The sequence below is a fragment of the Sesamum indicum genome, linkage group LG7 (genome assembly GCF_026168435.1).
Source record: "Sesamum indicum cultivar Baizhima isolate 11 linkage group LG7, ASM2616843v1, whole genome shotgun sequence".
NCBI lineage: Eukaryota > Viridiplantae > Streptophyta > Magnoliopsida > Lamiales > Pedaliaceae > Sesamum > Sesamum indicum.
In genome coordinates, this window is record NC_142663.1 from 8,695,065 (window position 1) to 8,712,630 (window position 17,566).

The 17,566-nt window shown below is 33.4% G+C and overlaps 1 protein-coding gene and 1 non-coding gene across 14 annotated transcripts; one reads left to right on the forward strand and one right to left on the reverse strand.

Annotated features, from left to right (window-relative positions):
• Nucleotides 1-1,868: 1,868 nt before the first annotated feature.
• On the reverse strand, nucleotides 1,869-15,932 carry LOC105166407 (uncharacterized). Of its 13 annotated transcripts, XM_088882610.1 has the most exons (19): nucleotides 13,678-15,931; nucleotides 13,298-13,346; nucleotides 13,120-13,219; nucleotides 12,614-12,719; nucleotides 12,272-12,323; nucleotides 12,124-12,193; nucleotides 11,311-11,434; nucleotides 10,939-10,975; nucleotides 10,543-10,862; nucleotides 10,169-10,214; nucleotides 9,995-10,087; nucleotides 9,533-9,620; nucleotides 9,238-9,344; nucleotides 7,521-7,635; nucleotides 6,923-7,063; nucleotides 6,739-6,807; nucleotides 6,576-6,653; nucleotides 6,345-6,471; nucleotides 3,093-6,268 (listed from the first exon to the last, which is right to left on the reverse strand). In XM_088882610.1, exons 1-7 carry the CDS (start codon nucleotides 14,007-14,009, stop codon nucleotides 11,343-11,345), a joined length of 801 nt encoding a protein of 266 aa, XP_088738736.1. In that variant the 5' UTR covers nucleotides 14,010-15,931; the 3' UTR covers nucleotides 3,093-6,268; nucleotides 6,345-6,471; nucleotides 6,576-6,653; nucleotides 6,739-6,807; nucleotides 6,923-7,063; nucleotides 7,521-7,635; nucleotides 9,238-9,344; nucleotides 9,533-9,620; nucleotides 9,995-10,087; nucleotides 10,169-10,214; nucleotides 10,543-10,862; nucleotides 10,939-10,975; nucleotides 11,311-11,342. The 13 variants fall into 13 exon arrangements, with proteins under 13 accessions (XP_088738733.1, XP_088738740.1, XP_088738736.1 ...); XM_088882607.1 differs by lacking the exons at nucleotides 9,238-9,344; nucleotides 9,533-9,620 and adding an exon at nucleotides 1,869-2,287 and having other exon boundaries at nucleotides 6,174-6,268; XM_088882616.1 differs by lacking the exons at nucleotides 9,238-9,344; nucleotides 9,533-9,620 and having other exon boundaries at nucleotides 13,678-13,960; nucleotides 14,139-15,932.
• On the forward strand, nucleotides 1,999-2,303 carry LOC148787554 (signal recognition particle RNA). The gene has a single exon (XR_016066552.1).
• Nucleotides 15,933-17,566: the final 1,634 nt, after the last annotated feature.

A 17,566-nucleotide genomic window follows, 5' to 3' on the forward strand; every position in this document is an offset into this window, starting at 1 on the left:
GCTATTCATTACGTAGAATTCAACATATAGTAAGATTAGTCGATCTTTTCTTATTTTCGACATGTATTTGACCATCCTTCAATTTTTTTATGTGCATTTATCTATTTTATTAGTAAAGTAGGTATGGTTCTTGGAACTTCTATAATGCACAATTTTTCATATATAATGCAATGTTTTTATTGCAATTAAAAGTATTGACATTGTAATTAGTCTGTGGATCGTATACCCTTGATATTATATATGAAATTGTATGCTACAAAAATATATAATAATGGAGAAGACTGGTAAGTTTACGCTATCACGTGTTTGATCACGATTTCTCCTAACTAAATATTAAAGCCTAATTACATAATTCTTTTGTTTAACATAATATTAGGTGAAGAAGGCAACTTCAAATTTATATTTTTTTTTGTTGATCGCTAATACTCTTTTGAATAGTCAATTAGCATAATTTACTTTTTCTGGACAGTCACATAATTAAGTATCTTTAATAGGTAATGCAGATAATAGAGTTGTAAATTAAAAATTTTAATTTCCTCTAATATTTTAATTGATTATATTGAAATCCGAATATTAAAAGTTAAATTCATTAATTAATATTGAAAAAATGATTGAGTAAAATTTTGAAATCTAAATTACTTTCTTTATAATCCTTTTCCAAAAATATTTTCAACATAAATAAGTCAAACAAAATATGCTACCAAGCATTAGTTAATAATTTGAATCAAAATTGTAATACCACTCATGAATCATAAATTGATGAAATAAATGACATATAAGTTCAGGCTGAGAACTCGTGTCCATCGATTGAAAATTCCTTTTCGGCAAGTCGGCCATTAATTGAATTTTAAAATGCATTCTACGTAGGTATAGAGAAGATACTCGCATAATCCCGGGCGCACTAACCTGGGGCATGTCGAATGGTCTAAGCTCTAATCGCCATTCAGATTTAAGAACTATGTGGGAGAAAGTTCTACATATGCGGAGCCACCTCTAGAATATTAATGAAGCACCTTTAGTGTCATTATGCCTAGCAGTAGGTCATGGGTAATATCACGTAATAACAAGGATTATAAAGGAGGGACGATTTCACTACCTCATTCTATACTGTTTAGAAAGCAATAAGATAAGAAACATACAACCATATGTAAATAACTCGTGCACGTACATGTTGTTCGTATCTAAGTTTGAAAATGCAGTCAATAGGTTAGGAGGATGTTCCCGAGGCCATTACTATCACTAACTTTTTGATTCAAGAAAAATGTCTATACATTAGACAATTCCTAAAATATTTTTCGCCGATGTTGTGGTACTATGAACATAATTCTTTTTTTGTCAATACACATTTGATAAAATCTTGTATATTTTTATAGAAAACTTCCACACCGCAATAAGATTTTACGAGGGTAAAGTTCCTATATTTCAATGCAACAAGATGAACAATTAGCCATCTACTTCATTAGATGAAGTACTACCTACATCTCATATTAATATGAGTGTTTGGAAATGGATAATCTATGTTTTTTACATTTTTTGATTTTCTCGGAATAATATATGGTCTTGCTAAAATTAATAAGTTTTAAGCTTGATAAAGCACGCAAAGCTTTATATACAATGGTAGTAGATTTAAGTGGGGAGGAATAAGAAAATTGTATATATGTATATACATATATCTTGTATTAGCTACCGAATGGAAAAACATAACATATCAAATGAAATATACATTGTTATACGTTTTATGGTCGAAACTTCATGCTTGAAAAATGAATTTCCAACAAATTTATGCATGTGTCAATCAAGAAAAATACAATCAAAGAGTTGATGTTGCAAAAATGACGAATTCAAATAACGTTTACTTAAATTACAAGTTTAGAAGAATAAGTGATTTTCCATCGGCTTCCAATTAAAAATGGTGAATGAAGGTAATCAATTCCATCCCACATTGTTCGAAAACTATTTGCAATTTATTAATAAGAAAATCAACAAGCAAAACTACATGTCGAGCTCAGTTGCGTGAGCTTATAACCCAAGCGGGGATATCAAAGTGGTTGAACATTGAGCTTACTCAACTAGTTGGGCCACTGGTTGCTAGATGCTGGCATGCCCGTTCCAAGCTAGGAGTTTGGGCCAAGTGGTCTAGGCGAAGGTATGGGCTTCGTGCCTCTTAAAGTGGAGGGCACTGCGTCAGGCTGGCTTCACAGAGCAGCGAAAACCTCCCGCTCTTTGTAGTGGAAGGATAACGTGTCGGTGCTCCATTGGCTCACCAAAGCTAGATGGCTGGCCCTAACTGAACAATCACTTTTTTTCTTATTTTTTTTCAAACTAAAAATTAAATGAATGTGGTAATAATGTTTTTTTTAATTTAACCAAACTCACCAAATCGAATTATGAGCTATTCATTACGTAGAATACAGTGAGATTAGTCGATCTTTTCTTATTTTCGACATGTATTTGACCATCCTTCAATTTTTTTATGTGCATTTATCTATTTTATTGGTAAAGTAGGTATGGTTCTTGAAACTTCTATAATGCACAATTTTTCATATATAATGCAATGTTTTTATTGCAATTAAAAGTATTGACATTGTAATTAGTCTGTGGATCGTATACCCTTGATATTATATATGAAATTGTATGCTACAAAAATATATAATAATGGAGAAGACTGGTAAGTTTACGCTATCACGTGTTTGATCACGATTTCTCCTAACTAAATATTAAAGCCTAATTACATAATTCTTTTGTTTAACATAATATTAGGTGAAGAAGTCAACTTCAAATTTATATTTTTTTTTTGTTGATCGCTAATACTCTTTTGAATAGACAATTAGCATAATTTAATTTTTCTGGACAGTCACATAATTAAGTATCTTTAATAGGTAATGCAGATAATAGAGTTGTAAATTAATAATTTTAATTTCCTCTAATATTTTAATTGATTATATTGAAATCCCAATATTAAAAGTTAAATTCATTAATTAGTATTGAAAAAATGATTGAGTAAAATTTTCAAATCTAAATTACTTTCTTTATAATCCTTTTCCAAAAATATTTTCAACATAAATAAGTCAAACAAAATATGCTACCAAGCATTAGTTAATAATTTGAATCAAAATTGTAATACCACTCATGAATCATAAATTGATGAAATAAATGACATATAAGTTCAGGCAGAAAACTCGTGTCCGTCAATTGAAAATTTCTTTTGGGAAAGTTGGCCATTAATCGAATTTTAAAATACATTCTACGTGGGTATAGAGAAGATACTCGCATAATCCCGGGCTCACTGACATAGGGCATGTCGAATGGTCTAAGCTCTAATTGACAAGCAGATTTCAGAACTATGTGGGAGAAAGTTCTACATAAACAATCAGAATAAAATCTCACAAATCACATAACAATCAATCAAAAAAATACCAACATTCACAAAAATTTATAAGACAAACTTGCGATCACAAAAAGAATTGGAACACAAACCACAATCAGAAAAAGAATCACAAGACAAACCATAATCACAAAAAGAATACAAACAACCACATAAACTATTCAAAAGACAAAAGGTCTAATCCAATAAACAAGTTCAAACAATCAAGTCGAATTGCACCAAAATCCACAACAATTCAACTTCACAAGCTCACAAACAAAAACGATCAAACAATCAAAATACAAACAGTCACATAAACAAAACAAATCTAAAAATCACACAACAATCATAAAAAAAAACCGTGAATCACAATCAATCACAAAACAAACAACAATCACAGTCAAATTACACTACAAACAGTACAATCACATAAACAACCAGAATAAAATTTCACAAATCACACAATCAATAAAAAAGAAACCAACAATCACACGACGAATTACTGATATTCCATTAGAGTATCAAAAGAATCAAACACTGAGAAAACTAACCAAATAAAGGAACATCAATCAGACCAAATTCACCCAAAAAAATGAATAATCACAACCACAAAGAATGGTCCAAAAAACTAATTCAAATATCACACCAGTTGCACCCAAGCCCACAATCACAAAACTAATTACAAAACAAAATTAAAACAAATTCCAAGAAACTAGAAATTCAAGAATCATAACCGACAAAAAACAATCCAGAATCACAAACAACATCTCTCAATCACAAACTAATTTGAAATAAAAGATGAATCCAAGAAACAAGTTCGAACAATTAAAACAAATTGCACCAAAACCCAATGAGACCACAAACAACACAATCTCATAAACAATTAGAATAAAATCCCACAAATCACATAACAATCAATCAAAAAAGTACCCACATTCACGAAAATTCATAAGACAAACTCGCGATCACAAAAAGAATTTAAACATAAACCACAATCACAAGAAGAATACAAATAACCCATAATCACATAAAATATTCAGAAGACAAATCCAAGAGACAAGAATAAACAATTAAGTCAAAAATTGCACCAAAACCTACAACAATTCAAGTAACTTCACAAGCCCACAAACAAAAACGATCAAACAATCAAAACTACAAATAGTCACATAAACAATACAAATGCAAAAATTACACAACAGTCATATAAAAACTGTGAATCACATCAATCACAAGACAAACAACAATCACACGTCAAATTACACTATGAACGACACAATCTCATAAACAATCAGAAAAAAAAACCCACAAATCACATAACAATCAATTAGAAAAATACCCACATTCACGAAAATTCATAAGACAAACTCGCGATCACAAAAAGAATTAGAACACAAAAAGAATCACAAGACAAACCACAATCATATAAAAAATACAAACAACCGATAATCACATAAACTATTCAGATGACAAAAGGCCTAATCCAAGAGACAAGTTCAAACAATTAAGTCAAATTGCACCAAAACCCACAAAAATTCAAATAACTTCACAAGCCCACAAACAAAAACGATCAAACAATCAAAATACAAACAGTCACATAAACAATACAAATCCAGAAATCACACAACAGTCATAAAAACTGTGAATCACTGTGGTCAATCACAAGACAAATAAAAATGAGACGTCAAATTGCACTACGAACGATACAATCTCATAAACAATCAGAATAAAATTCCACAAATCACATAACAATCAATCAGAAAAATACCAACATTCACGAAAATTCATAAGACAAACTTGCAATCACAAAAAGAATTAGAACACAAACCACAATCAGAAAAAGAATCACAAGACAAACCACAATCACAAAAAGAATACAAACAACCACATAAACTATTCAGAAGACAAAGGTCTAATCGAATAAACAAGTTCAAACAATCAAGTCAAATTGCACCAAAATCCACAACAATTCAACTTCACAAGCCCACAAACAAAAACGATCAAACAATCAAAATACAAACAGTCACATAAACAAAACAAATCTAGAAATCACACCACAATCATAAAAAAAAACCGTGAATCACAATCAATCACAAAACAAACAACAATCACAGTCAAATTACACTACAAACAGTACAATCACATAAACAACCAGAATAAAATTTCACAAATCACACAACAATCAATAAAAAAGAAACCCACAATCACACGACTTACTGATATTCCATTAGAGTATCAAAAGAATCAAACACCGAGAAAACTAACCAAATAAAGGAACATCAATCAGACCAAATTCACCCAAAAAAATGAATAATCACAACTACAAAGAATGGTCCAAGAAACTAATTCAAATATCACACCAGTTGCACCCAAGCCCACAATCACAAAACTAATTACAAGATAAAATTAAAACAAATTCCAAGAAACTAGAAATTCAAGAATCATAACCGACAAAAAACAATTCAGAATCACAAACAACATCTCACAATCACAAACTAATTTGAAATAAAAGATCAATCGAAGAAACAAGTTCGAACAATTAAGACAAATTGCACCAAAACCCAAAATAAATTACACAAACAAAACAAACCAACACAACCCAACATCACAAAAACAATCAGAACACAAAAAACGCAAACATATAAATAATTCTAAAAAAAACCCCACAGACTAATCACAAAAAACCCACAATCAAAAGACAACAATAATCAGAAGACATCAATCAGACAAAAGTAACCAAAAAAAAAAAAAAAATACATCAAGCATAACCAAAAAGTCATACCTTGTATGTCAACTGCCAAATTTATCTTACCTTGTTCGAGTCATTCACATTCAGCAAAGCGTGTGACTGAAATGTTGATGTCGTGAACACGCACGATCAATCTTGTGTTGGTCCTTTGGTAAGAGCTACAGGAACAAGATATTGATTAAAATATATGCCACGATTCAAAAAATTAAGCAAATCAACCACATGAAAACGTACTGAAGATGCAACTATGTTCCTTTCCATGATGGAAGTGCACGATCACTATAAGCATTAGATTTTCCAACCTTTGAACTGGTTTTGGATGTTATGGTTGCTAAAATCAATCTACCCGAATCGATATTTTCTACAAGCCAACAAGCAGCCATGAAATTCAGATTTGGAAGATAGAAAAACTGTTTCATCCTTTCGATGAGAGTTTACTCGAGTTAGGGCACAAAACAGAATTACCTTGAAAACCCTATACGATTACAGTTGTTCGACATCAATAGCTAAAGAACCTTGTACATTTTTCAAAACTTGTGTCACCTACAAAAGGAACAAATTAGATAAGATTATGATCCCTAAGGAAGTCAAGTGATCTCTAACAAAGCTTTAGAACTTTGGAGCTTACATGCCATTTCGTGTCCTCAAACCCTGAATATTAACTAAAGCATGCTTCAGCAGCTTTACGAACATCTACCTGATTAACCCAAGGGAAAGCTTTACCATATAATATCATGAGAATATTGAAATAGACGCACACGCCAACCAGTGAAAACTGTACACGACAAATTTAACTTTGCTAGAGAAAATACCGTCACAGCAGAAGCAGATGCAGAGGGTTTTAGTAAATGTATAGCATGAGGAAAATCGGATAGTCCAGCAAGTTGTCTTGACAACTAGTGAAAAATATCTTTGCGCCCTTACACGCCAAACTTAGTGTCCTTGAATGAGACCTACTAGAAAGAAAAAGCAACAAGGTTGACAATACATGAAGCATGGATGCAAGGAAAAAGAATTTCTGAATAAAAAGAAATCTGCAGCAAGATAGCATACACATCAAAAGAGAGTGACCTTTTTCTTCTCGAAATCCAATCACGTACGACACTCAAAGATATAAACAAGCTTTCTATATCTATAGTAATAGGCTTTTGATATATTACAATTGTTCTGATTCTATCAACATTCTTTCTTTTAAATAATTTGGGACACAAGAAAAAGTATGGGTAAACATAAAGTCGGAAGAATAAGAAAACATAAAGTTTCATAAATATTTACTAAATTTATCCAATAAAACTGTAAAGTAATCTCTACACCTGAGAATGGTGAATAGATAAGTGGATAATAATAAAATTGTGAACAAGCTTAAGGGAATCAAAAGTCAATGCAAACAACTAGACTGCTTCTACTTACCTCAACATCTTTTCCCTTTTAGCCATTTTGGATGAACTTCAAGACGCAGGTAATAATATCAGCTCCCCGGATGTTCGCGTGACCAAGTGAAACAAACTATGTTCCTGAAAGAATGCTGCAGAATATACATAAAATGTCATGAGATTCCATTTACATTAAATCATATTTTTATCCAATCATATAAAGGAAAAAGCAACACATCTTGTGATATTTTCTATTATCAAAAGATGTATTCTCTTCTCATGAAATTTGAGAGGCTCTTAGATGTAAGATTATACCAGTTAGAAAGTAAGAAAAAACGAAGATCAACTCTAAAGATTCGCTATGTACAAGAAAAGAAAGTTGTTTAGTGAACTTTTGACTAGAATGATTTAGTCCAGGGCTCTGGGTCCATGTAAAAATATGCATTATCTGTGTTATGTATTTCTTTGAGATGAGACTAAATCAATGAGACACAATTCCGAATTTCTTTTGGTTAATGAAGACAAGTAAAGAAATTTTATGCCGATGAGATCTCGCATGCGAGCTCATTGTACGTGGAATGACCAATACAAGAGTTATTGCTAATATCTGAAAGAAATGTGGGAGTAAGTTATTTAATATGGCAAATTCATCAAGCTTGCTGGGGTCATTGAAGAAACCGAGGAGCACTTGGTCTAGTTTGACGACATAAAATAATTTAAACACATCAAAATTTTCCTATATTATAGATTGTTATGCACTTCTTTATGTTGCACAAAAACCCAAAGATCCAAAGATTTTACACCCCTGCCTTCTTTATAGCACCACCTACATGTTACAGCACCAGCACTTGGTGCAGCCACTCGAGAACAACTGCCTCTACTAATAGAGACTAGCAGCGTAACTCGATAACTGGCAATGTTTAGGCTGCAGTACTGATAAATAATTACATCAATAGCGACACCTATAAAGCATTTAGGTCCCCTACTAACTAAATGGGTAGCAACCGTGATGCCTATACTGAACCGCACTTAGCTGTACTGCTATTCTCATGCTAACTATAAGCCAATTCATGATTTCTTGCAGATAAATCCTAGTCCTGTGACGAGTGTGGAAACCAGATTCTGGAAGCGGTCAGGAGCTATATCCAGTCCTATTACTCTTCTTAGAACTCTTCGCCCTTATCTCTATGCATCAGCTGTGAACGGGTGTAAATAAGGCATTGTACAATGTATAACTTCATCTCCGTGGATCCTAATGTCTTAACCTAGCAATTAAATATATTCTAGTTAGATATTACCTCCGTATCGGTAAGCACCATTCTTCATGCCCTAACAAGATAATTACTACATAATTCCTATAATATGATCCCCTAATCACCAACCAAAAGATAGATACCAAATCTAGATGGTATATATACATCAAATCCCACTGTTCATCATAGGCTTACAGCTCACCACAAAGGAATAGTCCATATTTCATCACACCTATGCATGCAAGCCTGCTTCCCAACCGAAACAAATTTAATGTAGATTTGGTAGTTTTTTCTCCCGCCCTTTTGGATACATTGCCTATATTTGTTGATTATTTAAGATGAATGCTTGTAACTAAGTAGAAAGGATGAGGTGAAAGTAAATTGAGGTAAAAGAACTCCCATAGGTCAAGCGAATAAGATAATAAAAATTTGTTGATTTAATATCCATAAATATTATTGCACAACAGTATCTTATGATAAAACAACAATATTACTTAATACCATGCTTGAGAAAATATTAGCTGCTCATGTCGCTTCATGCACCAACATAAGTTCTTGGATTCAGAAGCTGGAATCAAAACTTGTAGAATTGGAACTTGTTGAAGAGCCTACTACCAGCACATCAACAATGCACTCTATTATGAAGCAGCCAGCAAATTTTGAATCATAATTTAAGAGGCTTTTCACATAGTTCCCTAGAGCAATTACAGCGTGATAATCATGTGTGCTAAATTTGGTTAGACACAACTTGCAAAATGGTAAGTAATTCTTTGTATTTGTTGCAACACCAGCTTACCTTTGAAACTTGTCCAGCATCACAAACATCCCATTAGGACCCTAAGACTAAATCCAAGTTCCTCCCTTTGCAAAATCTTTAAAGGAACCTTTACAGGCAGAAAAGCCAACTTAATATCAACTTAATTGCGCAAATGCAAGGTTTTGATTCTATGATTTCAATAGTAATATGAAGTACTGGTGGAGTTCAAGTAAATTACGTTTAGCTTCAGATTTTAGTAACACACCAACCACTTCAAGATTTGGTCATTATCCCAGAGCTTCTCAAATATATTCTTATTCTATATTTTTGGTTCAAGTTATCCGCCAACGACTTTCATAACAAGCCAATAAAATTTTATGCAAGTTTTCAGCAAGCAGACTGAATGATCACCAGCAGTGGTAGTGAAATGATAAAAAGTGTAAAGCACACCAGGAAAAGATAAAAAAGGAGGAAAGAGCATGTAAAGTGAACCAGTATTACCTGTTCCCACATTATATTGTATAGCTTTTGGTTCATTACGAGTTGGCTCAGCAGCACAGTAGATATCCTCAGACTAGTTCCAGATCTGTCATCCTGCAAAAACAAGTGAATTATTTTGTTGAATTCATTTGATCAATGATCCTATACCCATTGACTTTACAAATGCATACATACTCGGGTAAGAGAAAGGTGACTCTTATTAACATCCTTCTGAGGATGGCTGCAAGATATAATGGCACATTAAAGAACAGATCAGCATCTTGCTTTACTATAAATGAATAATTGATAGTCTTTAAAATTAAAAAAAAAAAAAAAAAAAAACTGAAGCAAGAAAAAAGTTAGTGAAATGTTAAGTACGAGAAATCATAATAGTTGCGGAATACCCTAATTCCATACAAACTAGTCCAGCTTAATAACAATCATCTTCACTTATGTGACTTAAGACCTTGCCCTATTTCACCTCTCCATAGGACAGATGAACATGATAAGGTATTGTGTATCCATAATAACTTTGGAATCAGCAGAAAGTAGACTCAAAGGAACATCACCTGCAATTGCCTGATGATGACAACAGGTGAGCTGTGACTTGGAATTCAGATTCTTGACAGGTAGATTAAGAAGCCCTTGCTTTGGCATTCTTGCATCAATTTGGATATGAAAATACATGTAATGCAAGTAATTCAACCAGCACACCGGATGGATTAGTGTAGATGCCGAACAATAACCAATATACTACTCACTAGGAAAGAACAAACATCTATACAAACCTGCATCAGCTGGTCTTGTTTTAAGTTGTATAGTGTATTGTGCATGACAAATTGGCTCAGCACCAATATAATCTCCTCAAATCAGTACCACATTTGCCATCCTGCATGACAAGGAAAATATTTTTCAATATTATTTCTATCTCCTAAATCCCATTGATTGTATGAATGAAGACATACTCGAGTAACAGAAAGCTGATGCCTCTTTTGGGGATGGCTGCAAGATAGGACGACACATTAAAAAAAAAAAACGTGTTAGCATCATGCTTCTAAATAAATGAACAATTGATTATTTGGAAAGGAGTAACCTAGAAAAGTCATTGAAAAAGAGGAGATTTGCAAATCATATGATGCAATTTACTAATTGCATGAAATACCAAATCCAAGGAAATCGTTATACTGACTATAGCTCAAATAATCTGGCTTATGCCATCTATGACCTTCCAACAGTCTACCAAACCATAGCACAGATGAACATCATAGGCATTTAGTGGAAGTTAGTAGTAACTTTAAAACCAGTGCAGGGAGACGGTAGGCTCAAGAGAACATCACCTGCAATAGCTTGAAGATGGCAGCATATGAGCTCATTGATGGACGTCAAGGAGCTGTGAGTTGGAATTGGAATTCAAGTTCCTGACATAAAGCCTAAGAAGCTCCTGCTCATGCATGCTTGCATCTAAGGGGATTAAGAAAAAGTGCAAACTTTTAATTTTGAGAGGGTGTCTCACTAAGTTTATTTGGAACATCTTATGAGCTCATATATTATGCTAAAAGTAAGCTTCAGAAATACTGTGATTTTAAGATGATAAAAATGCAATATTTGAATTCATACGAGTAAAACTCAAAGGTTTTGCCAAAAATCTTAAAAATAAGTTAGGACCCCTTTACTTGTCTAAAGGATCCTAACATCTCATTTTGGGAGCTTACAAGCTCATTTACTAAAACTTTAACCAGACATTTTGAGACATTTTATAATTTCTCAAACATTTCACCAGACATTTTAGGAGATTATAAGCTCAATCAAACCCCTAAGTAAACTAGAAATTTTTACTTCACATTGTAATAACATATTCACTGTTTAATCCAACATTTGGTCGGTGAGAAGAAGGGGTTTCCTTGTGCCAGAGCTCCTAATAAAACTTTGATCCAAATACTTGGTGGATGGAGGCCTATCCATGTTAGTTTTTGTCTAAAATTTAAAATAATATAAGGGAATCCTAAAGAGCTTTTCAGAAGTTGTAGGCAACGTCCAAGATATATACCAAGCGCATTTAATAAGCAAACTGTGCAATCAGCATACATGGTGAATCACCACTAGATTACTGCTCACTAGAAAACAGCAAGAGCAACAAGCATCTAACAAACCTGTATCAGCAGGTTGATGAGTTGGAATGGCAGCAGTCGAGATCCACGAACTAGCACCACATTTGTCATCCTGCAGAACAAGTAACATATTTAATCAACATCATTTTCATCTACAGAACCTGCACCATTGATTGTTTAAAATACATACTCGTTTGACAGAAAGCATAGGCTGCTTCTTATATATATTCTCCTTAGGATAACTGCAAGATCAAAGAGGTAAGCATCTTGCATCTGTATAAGGACAAGTAATAATATGTGCAAAAGGAGAAAATCGGAAAAATAACATGATGCAAATCGTAGCATGAATGAAATATTAATTCCACGGAAATCAGAGTAGTCGTGTCACCTCTGTAACTGAGAGCATTATTTTACAATAACATAAGACCTTCGCAACACAATTACCCCTTCGTAGGGCATAACAAGAAACTGAATAGAATGTCATGATAACTTCAGAATCAGCAAACAGACTGTATATTCGACACAATGTTACCTGCAATTGCTTGAAGATGGCAATAAGCAAAGTAACTGATCAAAGTCAGAAAGCTCCGAGTTATAACTCAAGTTCTTGACAGGAAGCTGAAGACACCCTTGGGAATCTGTGGGGCAAAAGATTATAAACTTGCAATCTGAGAACGTCAGATCAAGTGAACTCTACATTTTAGCTTTACATTGTAATAACATATTCAGTTCAGATCCACAATTTGGTCTTGGGGAGGGGTTTCATTATGCCAGAGTTCCTAATACAATTTTGATTTAAAAATAATGCTTTAAATGATTGAACCCCAGCCCTTTTTATTGTTGGTCTAAAGTTTAAATTCTTTCAGAACCAAAAAACTTCTCAAAGATTCTAATGAATTCTCCAAAATACAACTTCTGTTCACAGAACCCATCAACTACCCTTTTACAAGACAAAAGGGTACATAGTGGAACAAAAATCAACATACAACTTAGTAGGAACGAGGAAAGAACAATAAGAGGAACAAGCGTCTAACAAACCTCTATCAGCAGGTGCTATTTTGGGTTGAATAGGTCGTGGTGGATGATATGTTGGTTCTGTGGCAGTGGATCTCCTCAAACTAGCACCACCTTCGTCATTCTACAAAATAAGTAAAATATTTTATCAACATCATTTTTAACAGTATCCTACTATTAGTTGCATAAAATGTTGACATACTCTAGTAACAGAAAGCTGAGGATTCCTATATACTTTCTCCAGTAGGTGGCTGCAAGATAGAACACATTAGCATTTATAAGCCAACAATTCATAAGTTTTCGAATGAAAAATTACCACGCCAGCCGTAACTTAGGAAGTCATTGCAAATCAGGAATTCTCACAAATCATGTTATGCAGTTTATGTAACTTTTAAGTGAAATCAATTCCAGGGAAATCAGAATAGGTATAAAGCACCCTTTTAACATCCTTTTAATAGCAATCACCTTCCTTTATATCACCTTTGTAATGAGAACATCACCTAACAAGGACTTTGGAAGAAATTTATAGCATCTTTGCGAGAGACAGATTCAAATAGACAGTAGATTCAGAAGATGTGTTACCTAGAATTTCTTGAAGATGGCAGCACGCAAGCTAATTCATTGACATTTAGAACCACCGAATCAGAATTGAAGTCCCTGACAGGAAGCTTAAGACGTTCTTGCTCAAATATTGGTGCAGTTATCAAGCTTCTTGAAGTTTGTCCTGGCCTTAGACTGAAGTCTGAAATAGGAAGTTCTAACATTGGCCTTGGCATCATTCTCGAAGCATCACTTTGCTGTAAATTTCCTATATCTGGCCTTGGACTGAGAGTTTGTAGCATACTACGAAGTCCTGGCATTTGCACTGTGGAGCATAGAGTCTGTAAAATATATTCGACATCCGGGTCCAGCATAACAGAATTAACATTCTGAGACACACTTCCAGCATTCTGAGTTGCCAGAAAAGTACGAAAAACCTGGCATAATTGTAGAATTTGGACAGAGATAGAACGGCAGTTAAACAAATTTATATTAAGCAAAACCTTTGATGAAGAGTCTTCTACTGCTTCAGCATGATTTGTGCAATGAGTAGAGTATACACTCCAAAATAACGACCACCATTCTGACAGAAACCCTTCAGAAGGATACAATGCTGCAGAAAGAAATACATGTAGAAATGGCCCACAAACAAACTGAAGAAATGGCCATGTGAGAGAGAGAGAATATATATATATATAAAATAATAAAAAGAAACAAACTCAGGTCTCTCTCGGATAAAAGAAGCATCAAGAAGAAAATCAAGAAATTCATCAAGGAAACAAGGGGAGCCGTCGGATCTAGGGTTTTGCTGCAGCGATGCCGAAGAACAAGGGAAAGGGAGGTAAGGATCGGAAGAGGGGAAAGAACGAAGTCGATGCCGAAGAACAATACGCTTTCTTCTGTGAAGTAAAAACTCTTTACTCTTTCTTCTTTCTTCTTCAAGCTCTGCAGACTGCAACCCAGCTCAACTTCAGATGCTATTCTTTACAGAGAGCACTAGGCTTAATGAGGGTATTGCTGGTGGACTTGACGAGGAGGATAATGGCCCTGGCGATGATTACATTGAGTTTGAAGACGAGGACATCGACAAACTAGACACTTTTAGCAACAAGTACAGTGAATTCGAGGACAAGGACATTGACAAAGGGGCAAAAAAACAGACCATTTCAGGAAAAAAAAAATCAAGAAATTACAAAGTGGCAAAAAATAAAGAACTCAAGATCTTGTGAAGTAAAACTACCAACAAAAAAGAAAGAACAGAATATATCACGAAATAGAAAAACCCTCAAGAAAATCGAAAAATAAATAAAGAAATAGAAAAAAACTCAAAAAATCAATTTAGAACAAAAAAGGATCAAGAAATTACAAAGGGGCCAAAAATTAAGAACTCACGATTTTGTTAAGTAAAACTATTGCTCCACATATCGTGTCTAAAACCAACAAAAAAGAAAGAACAGAATAGATTACAAAATAGAAAAACACTCAAGAAAATCGAAAAATAAATAAAGAAATAGAAAAAACCTCAAGAAATCAATTTAGAACAAAAAAAAATCAAGAAATCACTCAAGAACATTCACAAATTTCTTAAGAAATCTGAGGATCCCAGTGCTCCATGATGACAAAAAACAAAAAACAAGAGAAGAAAGAGAAGATGGGCAACAAAATAGTTAACAGACGAACAGAAGGCGGAGAGATCAGTTTAAAGAAATCTTGATTCTTGATGGGAGAAGAAAGCCGGAAACTCAAGCGAAAAGAAAAACCCTTCCGAGAGAATTTAGAAAGTGAAAATGAATGGGTTGGTGGCGGTTAAACAAATTTATATTAAGCAAAACCTTTGATGAAGAGTCTCCTATTGCTTCAGCATGATTTGTGCAATGACTAGAGTATACACTCCAAAATAACGACCACCATTCTGACAGAAACCCTTCAGGAGGATACAATGCTGCAGAAAGAAATACATGTAGAAATGGCCCACAAACAAACCGAAGAAATGGCCATGTCGGGAACGGCAGATGTGAGGCCATGGGCAACGATGGCGTTAAGCGCTTGTGCCATATCCGTGGCAAGATGCACAAGAAGGTCTGGATTGCTACCGGTGATATTATCCTCGTCGGCCTCCGCGATTATCAAGATGACAAGGCTGATGTAATCTTGAAATACATGCCTGATGAAGCAAGGCTGCCGGATGTGAAAATGGCGTGGATTTGCAGTTCAAGAAGAACTACTTCCATTTTGGAAGAAAAACCAGAAACAGGGAACTCAAAATCAAGAAACCAGAACACTGTTAATTTCTCTTGAAGAAGACTGATACAATCAGATATATATATACACCTCAACTGAAAAACTAAACTCTCCCGCTCTATAAGTTGCTACTCTTACTATATACGCCTTTAATATTTTAATAAAACATATTTTAGAAAGTAGAATAAAAAAGTATAGTGGTAAGTGAGTAGGGTATTTTTGTCTCGTAATGCTAAATTATTTTGTCAGGGATGTTTTTGTTACCTTTTATATTTTAGGGATGTAAATGAGACAAAATGCATAGTTCTGTGGTGCAAAATTTATTTAATTATATTTTAAATTATCTATAAAATAAATCCAAACATACATTATTTCCAAAATAGATTTATTTATCTTTATTTTTCTCTCTCTATCTCCATAAAATAAAACAATACACCCGAAAAGCGAATCCAATCACCATGCAAGATTTTGCGGCGGGCTTTGACCCTACTAAACTCACGACGGTTCACTATCATTTTCGTTAGTTGTGTGCCACAAAATTTGATATGAATAATTTTTTATATTTTAAAATATATTATAAAAAATTTAGTATTATGATAATTTTATTGTTAGATTGTGATAGGCTCAATATATATTATACTAAATACATTTTGAATAGAGTGTTCGAATAATCACTACAAAAAGATTAGGATTTGTAACGGCTATACATACACACGAATTTTGTTATGTAGTTGTAAAAAATTGGATGTAATGACGTCATGGAAAGGCTGATAAAAAATTGTTTTCTTTGTAATGGTCGAAGTTGTTGAAGAATCCGTTATAATTTTTTGTATCCGTAAAGCCGTTACAATTTGTAATGATTTCTGAAATTAGGCACGGCCAACTTTTCGCATTATGCCAGTCGTTACAAAAACACATTACATATACTTGGTCGTTACTATTTTTCTATTACTTTTGAAACAGTGTGTAATATTTGTAATGGTCTTAAGAAAAAATTAAAAGTCGTTACACTTACTGTGACAAAAACAACAAGAAAATGTACAATAAGAAGGTGTTACAAAAATCAAGTCATTAGGGACGGCTTTCTTTATAGATGGTATTACAAAAGCCATTCCAAAGGCGAACATAATAATAATTACATTTTTTAACAGCTAATTTAATCGTTTCAAAAGTCGTTAGAAAGACCGTTACAAAATAGATTATATATAATTATTTTCATTTCATTTCATTTGTTGTAAAGATTCTTATTAACCACACACACTCTCAATATTCTAATTTTCGTGCATATACAATTAATCAGGTTGATTATTAATTATTTAATTTTTGGATCGTCAACTACTGATCATCTCTTAAGTTGATTGACCAGGTAACAACGCCTAATTTAATCATTTTGTGTTTAATTAAATCAATTGTAGTTTACTTATTTTAGTTATTATGATTTTTGATCTCATATGTTATGTAAACCTAAATAGTGTAATGTAATATTTATAAATTTATAGGTCGTCGAATTATATAATTATATATATACATGTGAATATGTAGTGATATATATATACTCATATTATGAGAACTGAGGAGATGGATGTATGATAAGAACCTCCGAGGGAAGGCAGGTCTTACATCACAGTTTGAGTATGGGGTTAAGACTTTCATAGAATGGCTAAGTGTCATTGTGAACATATGGATGAAG